This window comes from Octodon degus, unplaced genomic scaffold, assembly GCF_000260255.1.
Source record: "Octodon degus isolate 3935 unplaced genomic scaffold, OctDeg1.0 scaffold00105, whole genome shotgun sequence".
Classification (NCBI taxonomy): domain Eukaryota; kingdom Metazoa; phylum Chordata; class Mammalia; order Rodentia; family Octodontidae; genus Octodon; species Octodon degus.
Genome location: NW_004524681.1, coordinates 3,318,065 through 3,330,886, shown reverse-complemented (window position 1 = coordinate 3,330,886; position 12,822 = coordinate 3,318,065). Strand labels below are relative to the sequence as shown.

Below are 12,822 nucleotides of genomic sequence, written 5' to 3'. Positions count from 1 at the left end.
ATATAGAATAGTACATCAAGCTACTATTAGAATGTTACTGCAGTTCCTTTCAACTTTTTATATATGAATATATATGTTATATATATATATATGTAATGAAAAGTACTAAAACTAATTAAAATACATTTTATTTTACAAAACAATCTTTAGGCTGGGCATGGGTAGTGTAGAAAATTGGGGGCTATGACAGAAGGATCATGAATTCTAGACCACCCTAGGCTACACAACATATCCTGTCTTTAAAAAATAAAAAGAAATTTAAAAATTAGAAACTTTTTTTAGAGCTAGGCATGGTGACACACATCTGTAGTCCCACATACCTAGAACCCTGACCCCAGGAGTTTGAATCCAGCCCGGGGAACACAGTGAGACCCCCATCTCAAAAAGCAAAGAATAGTACGTTTTTTAATGACATATAAATATATACTCCTGGCATTTAGATTCAACACTTGAAGTTTGGATTTTTTTAGAGTGGCAGTGAAATTCTAAAGCATGCAATCATTTTTAATGGAGCTGATAATTTCTGAACACCAATTAATAAAAAACAAAACCCAACACTCAGTAATACATGTGAATGGTGGTCAATACAATGCGTCAGAGCTCTTTGCTGTTACCAAGTGCCTAGCAAGTACTCAGGAGCACTGTACCTGGTGAGTTCCAGGCTCTACTCCAGGCACTTGGGATGCGTTCTGGAACAAAAGAAAAATTTCCCTACTCAATGGCACTTAACATTCTGCGTAGTGAGCAACATACAAATAAATATGGTTAAGTCCTTGGACAAGAAGTTAAAAAAATAAAGGGGTGGAAGTTGCATTTTTAAGTGTGGTAAGGGTGGGACTCACTGAGATCCTTTACTGAGTAAAGACTAAAGTAGCTGGGAAAGATAACCCGGGCTGCAAGGGAAACATTCCAAGAGAACAGCTGAGCTAAGGGAGAGACTGGACAGACATCGGGAAGAGAAGAGTGGGAGATGAGCTCTGATAGGTGCTAGGCTGCATTCCACTTGTCTGCGCTTTGGCTCTTGTCTGCTGTGGAGCACAGCGTGAGACCAATAACCCGGGCCAGAGCAAGCTGGTTCAGACAGGGGAAGATGGCAGCTAGCAATGTTCGAGGGACCTGGGCTCCTGAAAGGCCCCAACCCACTGCACACCGACATCCACCCACTTCTAGCCCAGCTCCTATGGCGCCTCTTGTCGCCGGCATAAAGTTAACTAGAACCAATTAGAAACCTGAGAAAGTTAAGTAGATTCTAAAAGCATTCTACTATCATTAATACTTACACAGTTCCTCTTATGAGAATTTATGCCCAGGGGCTCAAATATACACACAGCATTTCCATATGAAGCTGCAATCTAAAAATGAAAGGCACAGCACAGGTATTTATAGAAAGGTAAACACAGGCTTGTTTTCACAATAACACATGAACTAACAACATTTAGTACGGTGATATTTAGTATTGCCCTGAAGATCTACTTCCTGACATGAAAAATCTATCCAAAAGCACATCAATCTAAAAAATTCAGTAGGCTCTATTTTACAAGTACAAAGTTGACCTACTCAAAAAAATCATCTAAGAAATTTTATATAGAAATAAATTCATTCAAAAATAAATTTATTCATAAAAAATACACTCCAGGGGCCGGGGAGATGGCTCAGTGAAATAAGTGTTTCCCTGGCAAGCGCAAGGGCCTGAGTTCAATCCCAGGTTCTGCAAAATAAATAAATAAATAAATAAATAAAATAAAAAATACACTCCCATGGTACAGCTCTATACCAGAAACTACAATCCAATGACTACAGTATAAATTCCATGGAAAATAGAGAAAGACATCAAATAATAACAGGTTTTAATAACTCATAAATGGCACTGTTATACAACTAAATAGAAAACACCATGGGGTGCTGACCAGGAGGAGAACAGAAAACATGCAGCTCAGCAGTCACAGAGCCACCCACTGGCCCAGACACAAGAGGTGACATAGTTGCCACCAGGGCTCTTCAGCCAGGGCTTGGGAACCAGGTCACTCACATGGCAACAGGGACATAAACCCCTCTGCTCCTGGAAGCTACCAGAACCCATCTGCCAATAATTCCTTAAAGGTCAGTTCCCATTCATCCTCCGGACAAAGAGGAGATCAGCTAGAGCTACAGACCAAAAGCCATCCCTCCTGACCCCTCTGAAAGCCAAGTAACATAAAGCTCCATTAGGGCACGTACAGTAGTACACAACTATAATCCTAGCTATCCAGAAGCTGAGGCAGGAGGATCACAAACGTGAGGCCAGTGTAGGCAACTTGGGGAGACCCAGTCTCACCATGAAACATTTTTAAAAGGGCTGGGAATGTAGCTCAGCACCCTTTGAGTCCAATCTCCAGTACCAGAAAGCAAAACAAACAGCAACTAAACTTGGTACATTGCTTGAGGCCTGCCAAATAAGACTACTGCGACTTCTAAGTACTCTCCTCATGCCAAAAGGTGACTTTTAGCATTCCCTAATACCTAACACTCTTTCCTTCCAGTACAAGTCTTTGAATCCACAACGGTTGGAAGCTACTGCAGATGCCTGAAGATGTTCTGTATCCATCAGGCAGAGTCACGAACGTGACAGTCATCACCACAAGAACTAGGGCTACACAATGCTAAGTAACTGTAGAAACACGCTTCTCTGCTTCTCATAGCTATGAACAGTCTCTTCTATCTTAAACATCTTGGAGGCTGAGACAGGAGGAGCACTGTGAGTTCAAGTCCAGCCTGACCTACATAGCAAAACCCTGTCACAAAATCCAAAAATGTAAAACTTTTCTTCCAGAAAATTTTATTGTGATTATCACCAGAACTTAAGCAATTTATTAAAATTTACCTCTGACAACTACCATACGATCGACATCAATTATCAAAAGCAGGCTTAAAGCTACCCTATTTGGCCTAGGAGAAGAGTAATGAAAAATTAATGAAAGAAATCCGACGCTCTCAGTACGTTGCAAGGGGGCTGTTTCCATGTGTGTCTTACTGGCAGGTGCGCTGGGATCTTCACACTGAGCCACATCCCTAGAACTTAATTTTCATTTTAAGACAGGGTCTTACTAGGCACCCAAGTTGTGATGGAACTTCCAATCCTCTTGCCTCAGCCTCCCAGCACGCTGGGAACGCAGATATGCCTCACCAGGCCTACACACTATGTTCTCTAAAATAAGCATACGCAATGCTTTTAGGGAAAAAGACTACAAAGAAAATCAGAAGAGCCGAGAGACAATTCAGTGCTAGTTACAGAGGCTATCCATCACTAGGCTGACATGAACATTAAGGTTTGATTCCAGCAGTAGGGTGGGGCAGGAGAAATGGAATAATAAAGTCACCATGACTTATTCTACATAAATTTGCACAATTACTACTGATTTAATTGGGTAATATTCAGATTTAGCATAGTCTTGACAAAATTTGTTGTTCACTAAAGAATACTCTGTAGGACTGAGGTACCTTACAGTTATTACAGATAAAAATCTTACTTTTACATTCTTATAGAGACATGCAACACAGGCCAGGCATAGTGGCACAGACCAGGAAGCTCAGCACTGGGGAGGACAGGGTGTACGGTAAATATGCTTTTATGTGAAACTTAATGCTTAATTTGTTTGAAATTTTGAGGGAGTATATGATGAAATTTTAACTATTTCACAGTAAATCCTCTGTTTAAAAGTATCAATGAATAAACTATAAAATTCTCTCAAAAATAAACTTTCATTAAATTAACAGACTTTACAAATCAACTACATGACAAATTTACATTAGACACTATCAACTCATTAAAGACCTTGACAAAATTATGATGTTATAAGCCAAGTATGGCTGTGCACGTGTGTAAGCCCAGCACTCTAGGAGACCGGGACAGAAGCATCACCAGGGCAACTTAGTAACGTAGTTAGTGAGACCCTGTCTCAACACAAAGAAAAACAGTGCTCTACGTGAAGGCCCTCAATGCAATCCCCAACAACACAAGAAAAACAAAGAAAAAAAAAAAAAAATCAGTGTTACTTCCAGGCTCAGTGGCATGGCCCTGCACTACCAGGACTTGGAAAGCTAAGGAAAGAGAATTCACTGAGGCCAGGAGCTTGAGAGCAGTCTAAAACTGTTACAGAAAGCAAACAGAAAATCTGAATATTATAAGGAGTGTTAAGTACAAAAGATAAAGTCTGTTTACCTCTACCAGCTTAATGGCTGTCAGGATTACTGGCTGGGAGAATACCACGACACACAAGGTTGCGCTGCCAACCTTGTAATACTGTGTAATAGTTTATCTTAGATTCTGGTGCACTGAAGAGCTCTCGGCACAGACATACCCATGGGACAACTAATTATTGCATCGCTGACTTAAGAGCATTTTACACTTATATACAAGTCGTTCTTTTACAACTCCCAACACACATTAACAAGAAAGTGTAGACAAGCCTTGTTCCAAAGAATAAGGAAACTGTGGTATTACTAAAAACAGTAAAGACAGTGTTGCACAAAGAGAAGAAGTGCTTACTCTTCCTTGTTGGTTGGAACACTCCACGCAGCTGACCTGGATGTTCCCATGCTTAGCACCAGGAATGATCTGCACACATTCAAAGTCATTTGCCAAAATAACAATGTCACAGCCGGATCCATAGGCCTAGGAAGAAAGGGTTTAATTATAAGATATGCAGCTTCTGAATTACTATGTAATATTTTATGTTAGATTCTGTTGTCATTGTAAAACACATTTTATAAAACAGTCTGAGTATTTCCAAATAAAAACACTGAAAGTCCATCAGAAAGTAAACTAATTCCAGCCTGAGCTTTATCACTCAACAAATGCTGTTAACAAAAAATGGGTCCTTGTAGTTTTTAAACACTGCAGCCAGAGATGGGGAGACAGTTCGGCGGTCTAAGTGTCTGCCTGGCAAATCCAAAGACCTGGGTTCAATCCCCAGTGACGCACACCTGTAATCCCAGCACTGGGGAGGCTGAGACAAGGGGATCAATACAAGTCCGAGCTGCGCAGTAAGACCCTGTACCAAATAAATAAACTTAAACACGCAACCAGAATTTTTCCTACTGTTGTTTGTCACTCTAGTATGACACATAAAGGTACAATTAAGACAGATTTCCATAATCAAGTCTGAAGTCAGTGGTGCATTAGCAGTACAAAAGCAAATACATGCTGTCTTGCAACAGTTTTCAAGCCTCTGCAAAACTGATAACAAAAGTAGATGAGGGGGAAAAAAAAACAGGTGTGGTGGCACATGTCTATAATCCCAGCACTCGGGAGGCTGAGGCAAGAGACAGCCTGGGCTACAAAGTGAGCCCAAGGCCAGCCTGAACGCCAGAGTGAAACTGTCTCAGAAAGAACAACAACAAAAAAAAGAAAGAGAATTTTCTTTTCAATTGGCTTCTTAAAAGTATAACATTAGGTTTAAACATGTTATTTTTGCGCAACTGACGTTTTGATATAACAAGGCCAAAAATAACTTTCTGAATATTTTTTCTTCTGTGTAAGTGGAAAGGGTATTTTTCAAATATAAAAGCAGGCTGTTATTTTCAAAAGAACTTTATCATTAAGCAACTAACAACAATAATTAGCCCTTAATTAGGGTGCAAGATTACTCTAACAACTAGTACATGATACAACTGAATGATTTCCCCACATGCACACCATCACAATAACCAAGTTCTACTAAAAGTGAAGTTAATCAAATATTACAATTAAAAAACTAAGATTATCTAAAAAAATTTATTTGGTGTGATCATATTACACGCTTCTGTCTCCTACAAAAAGCTAAACATTTCAGCAGTAGAATGAGAAATTACATCTTACTGTTGACACATGTACGCTCTGGTACCTAGAGGTCATTTTGTGGTCACAACACTACAGTGAAATACATAGTAAAAACTTAAATTCATAAAAAGTGAATAAAACAAACAGTGTAGCCCCTGACTCTGCAGGTCATAAGTCATTCTGTTTGAGCTTTTTTTCAAAGCTCATCTCTCCTCGGAAAACAAGGAAGCACCAAAGACTTCACCTGTATTCCCTAGGTTCAAACCAGAAATTTTGATCAAGACAGAAACCAGATGGGCTGGCCCTCCCTGATCACATCATCAGGGAGGGAGAAGGCCTACCAGCGAGGACTCTATCATGCCTTTCAGGGACACTACGGCTACCTTAGAGAAACTGGGGCCCAGGAGGGTAAGTCACTTGTCCAAGTCAGACAGTGAGAATTACCTGCTAGACAGTAAATCTCCTGCTATTCCCACTGCACTGTCCTGCCTCCAATAAGATCTCTTACTAGTGCTGCAAGGGCCAGGCTCACCTGTGTAATTCCAACTAACTTACTACACCACAGAACACTCAATAAAGACCAGCCGTTGACATGGTTTTAACAAAATCTGTTATTACTGACAACCTGTGATCCCATTTTCTTAATTTCAGAGATCAAAAGTGGACTGTAAGCAAACAGTAGCATAACCCAGAGAGCACAGCATCCCCCTTCCCACACCCCCCCGTGCTAGGTAAATGAAGTATTTCTGACTTTGCGGGAATGCCCAACCCCCCCACCCCCCCACCCTCACCCCAGGGAGGGCTGGAGCCAGAGGGCCACAGCCAGGGCAGCAGGCTCCTCTGGAAAAGATTCAGACCTTCCCCAGGTTCCTCCTCCCCTGCAATCTTTGCAGAATCATCCCACTGCCAAAGCACTGCGCTTCAGAGTCTTGTCCTCCTCACCATGTGAGCTATAAATGTCATAGCACAGGCGAAACTCACAGAAGGCCCAAGTAAAGAGGAACAGCTTTAAAACAACACCCTTCCTTCCAGTCACGTGGGAGGGTTTCTGTTAGGGAAAGGATAAATTGTTCCTAAGATTGTAATAATAACTAGCTGACAGTAACTCATAACTAAGACAATTCCATAGTATAAGCCCTATTATGATAGACACTTTTCTCAAAACTATTATCCCTTCCTTAGTCTAATCTTATTTTTGGAGACCAAATTCATCCTATGAAGAAAGAAAAAGTACTCTGTCTTCTGTAAGCACTAAAACTAACAACATTCAATCCACAGTTAAGGGTGGATTGAATGGCTCGCAGATGGCTCGCAGAGCTGGAAATGAGTTCAAAGCCATGTGAACACGCTTGTTTTTCACAGCAATCAACTTCACAGTAATTTATGGGTTTCTGTAAGAGACTTTCCTCCTTAGACAAAGTGGTGTGTGTCATACTATCCTGCAGTAATCATATGGGAACTAAAACCCTAAGTATTTGTCACCAAATTTCCTTTTGATGTTTAAGTTGTGATATTCAACATGTCATCAGAAAAGCCCGGTCAACTAGTTGAAGGTAAAGAACAAAGCAGCCCTCTTCTTTGCCTTAAGAAAATGCTTTAAGCACCTGATGAAAAATAAGTCATAAAGTATTCTGAACCGAAACCCTAATGGCCGTCATAAAGACCCTGCTAACTCTGCGCAGAGGCACACGCCAGTGAACAGCACCGAGGTCACCTGCCTTGCTGGCTCCTGCCTACCTTCAGCTGCGCGCACTCCTGCCCTGCCACATCCTCTTCAGGAGGAAGCTAACTCTGATTCCGCACTGTTCTCATTTCCCAGATTCCCTTTACATCTCAGATAAACTAAAGTCTCAGGTAAAGATATAAAAACTGTAAAGTTTACACCAATATGACCTTCACTAGAGAATTACAGAGCTCACACAGTCACGTGTCCCAGAGCAGTGGGGAGGCTCTAGGAAATGCACCACTAGGTGACTTCATCGCTGTGTGAGCACTACAGTGTTCTCTCCATATAAACAGAAACTAAGAGGGGACAGGGCAGGCTGGCTGGCTTTGCCACTGGGTTACAGATTTTTACATTGTGAAGACAGTCACTTTAAGAGGCCAATGTTGACCTATGAAGGAAAAGTCTTACAGCCAAAAAATCAAAGCACAGGGCAACAAAAATTTCCCAAGGAGGGGATAAGCAGCATCACCAACAGCCTCAGCTACTTAAAGAGACTGAGGCACAAGGGTCACTCGAGCCCAGGACTTTGAGGCCAGGCTGGGCAACATAAGTCAGACCCTGTCTCTAGAAAAAATAAGAATTAGGGCCAGGTGGGGTGGTGCATGACTGAAATCCTGGCACTTAGGAGGCTGAGGCAGAGGACTGCTATGTAGTAATTTTGAGCCTAGTCTGAATTACATACCAAGACCCTGTCTCAAAATTAAAAGTATGAAGAAGGGAGCACCAAGATGAAGTAGTAAGCAGCAGACAAAAGCCTCTCCAAGAATGCCTGTCCAGATGCTGGAATATAGCAATGTGAGGAAGACAGGAAGGGAAGCGGTCAAGGGAAGCAGCAGCACCTTCTCCCTGAGATGAGACTCACTGCACGAGACGTGTGGTTCAAACCTGCAGACTCATGGTGATGGCTAGTGAGCACAGAGGCTTCCACAGAGAGACACAGTCGAGAAGGAGAGCAGCAGACATGAAGGGCTGCACTGGCTGGCAGTGAGTGCTGGGGGCTCAGTCATCCCTCGCGGGACAGCAACAGCCCAGGAGCCATCTTGGTGAAAGGCCCACTGAGCTCAGAACTCAGAGTGGCTGCTGGCTCCAGCTAGTGGCTCCCTGGCCCATGGAAGGGACACTGATGCTGTAGGCTGAACGAGTCTGGTCTCCACCAGGAGGACTTACTGAGATTATCCACTACCCTGCCCAAAAGCTACTGCTGGCTTTCTGGGATAGATCAACACATACTGGGACTTTGTTTCTCTACACTGTCTACAGGAACAGCAGAGACATACCTGAAAGTAGACTCTTTTCTTTTTGGTTTTTTCTCCTTTTTTGAACTTGTTTTATGTTAGTGTGAATATGGTTTCTACCCTCTTTGCAGCTCTTGTTCTGGTCTTCCTATTTCTTCCTTCCCTCTTTCCCTCCAGTCTTCTGTACTAGTTTCCCAATATTAGTATGATCTCCCTTTGTTCTCCAGCCTATTTCTAATCAATTCCTCTTTCATGTTTCTATTTTCTCCCTAGCCCATTTTAAATTTTAACACCAGAGAGTGAAATTGACAAATTAAGTACTTATATACTGCATATAATTTTCTAAGCAAAGGGCCAGCCAGGTAGCTCAGCAGACTAAAGTACCTGCTTAGGCAGAGTGCAGGGGCCAAGGTTCGATCCCTGGCACCACAAGCTATGCTGGCCCCCTCCCCAGGATGTATGAGATGGCTATAGACTGGGCATGGTGGCACATACCTGTAATTCCAGCACTTGGGAGGTGAAAACAGGAGGACCATTACGAGTCCGATCTATGTAGTGAGACCTTGTAGACCCTTTACTAAATACAGTTTTTTAAAAAAGTTTCTAAACAGATTTTAGATTTTGTTATATAACCACAAATCTGGTTCTTATGGTTAAAGTAGAAAATTAATGGTTAGCTTAGGTTGTCATTTTCTAGACTATGTTTGATTCTATTGTTGTTGCTAACAGAACCATTACAACCAAAAGTGATATAACTGTTTCTAAGAAGCTGCTCTTCCTCATATTCCAAGACTGAGATTGACTAAGGGTCACAAAAAATACTGTGGCAGAGTATCAAAGAACCAGGGGCTGGACCAAACAGGCAGCAACTTCTCATCCCCAACAAATTGGAGAGGTTGGTATTGCAACAGATTCAAAACCAAAAAAACAACTACTACCTGGCAGATACTACAAAGAAGTAGTCATTTCCTAATGGTTCTAAGTACAAGAAATAAAGCAATCCACCATACACAATAAACAAGTACCACCCCAGGAATTAAAAAAAAAAAAAAAAGAAAGAAAGAAGACATTTAAACAAGATACAACGGCTGGCTAGATAGCTCAGTGGACTAAAGTGCCTGCTTAGGCAGAGCACAGGGGCCAGGACTCAATCCCCAGCAAGCAGTGCCAGCCCCGCCCCTAAGGTGTGCCGAGATAGCTAGAGACTGGGCTTGGTGGCAAGGGCCTGTAATCTTAGCACTTGGGAAGCTGAAAGCAGGAGAATCACTATAAGTCTGATCTGTATAGTGAGACCCTGTAGACCCTGTACTAAATCCATATAAAAAGAAAAAAAAAAAAAAACAAGAAACGATAAAACCCCAGCCTGCCAGTTCACCAAAGACAAACCTGAGGGCAGTGAAGTGGGACAACCTGAAAGTCACCCATCTGGCCTCTCTGAAGTGGTAACAACAAAGTAACGAAATGAGGCACCAGAAAAAAAACAAATCAGAAATAATTTCTCAGATAACTGCAAAGATGGTATCCATTCTTACCCACTCTACAGCAGATACAGACAAAAAATACAGGAGCTTACAAAATTATGGAAGCCATGAATGCTCAACATAAGAAACTGAATCCTTAAGGGAAATTCAAGCAGATATCCAGGAGAATAAAATTTCCACTGAAAGTATCTGCAGATTAAGCCAATGTGAGGACAGGATCTCAGCTATAGAAGAGAGGCTGTGTATTTAGTGATCATGAAAAGAAAAATTTCTTTAAAATAGCAAGGGAGGGGGCCTGCCCTGTAGCTCAGTTCTTTAAGTGGCTGCTTCAACAAAGCAGTCAGGCTCAGGTTGCTGTGGTTCGATCCCCACAACTCAAGCCAGCCAAACCTGCCCTGAAGGCATTCGGAGAAAAAATAAATAAATAAATAAAAATAGCAAGGGAGCTCCTCCTAAGTCAGCACTCCACAAGGGTCTTGCCATGTTCAGCTCAAGCACCGAGATCATGAAGCCCAGTGGTGAGAAGCCAGATGAGTTCGAGTCCCGACCTCAGGGTATAGCTGCACAAGCTCACACCATCACAGCAGCCAAGGAAATCAAAGTTGGTGGCTGCTGGAAAGCTACCATCATTCTTCTCCAGTTCCCCAGCTGAAGTCTTTCTGGAAAATCCAGGTCTAGCTAGTATGACAGCAGGCAAAGAAATTCAGCAGAAAGCATGTGGTCTTCATCACGCAGAGAATTTTCCCTAAGCCAACTCGAAAAAGTCACACAAAAAAATAAGCAGAAGTAACCCTGAAGCCGCACACTGGCCTCCACGTACACCACCACCATGAAGGATCCAGTCTTCGCCAGCAAGATCATGGGAAAGGGATCTGCATGAAGCTGAATGGCAGCTGGCTCGCCAGTGTGCACCCGGATAATTCCAAGCAAAACTATGTGGAACACAAGGCTGAAACAGTCTCTGGTGTTACAAGAAGCTCATAGGTAAGATATTAATTTTGAGCTCCCAGAGTTTCAGTTGTAAGAGGTTGTAAATGTCAAAATAAAAATAAAAAAAAAAAATTTAAATGAGCCCAAGGATTTAGCTCAGCAACACAAGCATCTGCCTGGCAAGCACAAGATCCTGAGCTTGATTCCCAATACCCAAATCATTCATTCATTCATTCATTCATAAACAATACAAATAAAAACAGCAAGGGACTGTGAGAAATCATTCCACCAGTTTCTAGATGAGGTAAAGAAGAACAACTTAAGACTGACTGGAATCAGTGAAAAAAAGCATCAGCACAAATTATCTATCTACCTACCTACCTACACATATATTACTTTTTAATGTCATGGCAGAAAATTTCCCTAGTAGGGAAAATTAATTTCACATACAGTAAATGAGACACAGAGAACACCAATTAGTCATAATCGAAAAAGAAAAAAAAAATCTACAGCTAGGCATATCATACTAAAGATTCCAGAAATTCTGGGTCGGAGAGATGGCTCAGTGGAATAAGTGCTTGCCTGGCAAGTACAAGGACCTCAGTTCAATTCCTGGTTCCGCCAAAAAAAAAAAAAAGATTCCAGAAACTCAACGCAATACAATCTTAAAAACTGTTAGAGAACAGAAACAAATCACCTATAAAGGAAAACTCATCAAAATCACAGCTGACTTCTCAGCACAGTCTTAAATCAGGGAAAACTTGAAGTAAAGTATTTCAAGTTCTAAAGGAAAACAACCTTCAACACAGATTAAGGTTCCCCACCCCAGATTAAGGTACCCCACTGTTGGACTGGGGAGATGGCTCAGCAGAATAAGTGCTTTCCTGGCAAGCACAAGGGCCTGAGTTCAATCCCCAGTTCCACCAAAAAAAATAGGTACCCCACTGTTATAGTTTGTGTGTATTTGTCCCCCCACAAAGCCTCATGCAGTTACTTTAGAGCAGTTCTACAGTTTGTGATTAATTCATGATCCAAGGCTGGGATTATGGGTTTGAGTATTACTGGGATTATAGGTGTGAGTGCTACACCCACCCTGCGGTGGATATCCTGAATGTAACATAAGAGAGACAGACAGACAGACTTCCTCTCTGTAACCATTGTTGCTGCTACTCCTCCCTTGCTCTCTTGCTCTTTGCCACCACCATGAAAAGTTGCTCTCTGTCATGTGCTAGTCTGCCTTGGAGCCGGCTGAGTATAGACTGAAACTTCCAGTAACTGTGAGCTAAATTTTTCCTTCCTTCATTTTGGGTGTTGGGTATTCGTCCCAGCAACGAGGAAGAGTAACTGAGACACTCACAAAACTGTATTTCAAAACTGATGGAGAAATAAGATATTTCTCTGACAAAGAACATCTGAGGAAATATATGACCACCAAACCAGCACTCCAAAATATTTTGAAAGACATTGAAAAAAAAAAAAAAAAAAAAAAAAGTGTAGAAAGAGATAACAACTACAACAATTCTATGAAATCAAGGTAATAACTCAACCAGACAATTTTAACAGTTAAACAGGGTAAGAGGAACAACAAGAAAATAACATGACAAGAATAAGTCAATACATCAGTTATAACCATCCATGTTAATGGTCTCAATT

General features: G+C 41.6%; 1 protein-coding gene and 1 pseudogene across 2 annotated transcripts in view; one reads left to right on the top strand and one right to left on the bottom strand.

The window, feature by feature from the left end:
* Positions 1 to 12,822, bottom strand: part of Dmxl2 (Dmx like 2) — a 167,329-nt gene that overhangs the window by 120,080 nt on the left and 34,427 nt on the right. For both annotated transcript variants that reach the window (XM_004638996.2, XM_004638997.2), the window contains exons 2-3: positions 4,526 to 4,651; positions 1,281 to 1,352 (exon numbers count right to left, since the gene is read on the bottom strand). In XM_004638996.2, the coding sequence (XP_004639053.1) occupies positions 1,281 to 1,352; positions 4,526 to 4,651 (198 nt within the window). The remainder of the gene's footprint in view (positions 1 to 1,280; positions 1,353 to 4,525; positions 4,652 to 12,822) is intronic.
* On the top strand, positions 10,721 to 11,263 carry LOC111818861 (annotated as a pseudogene).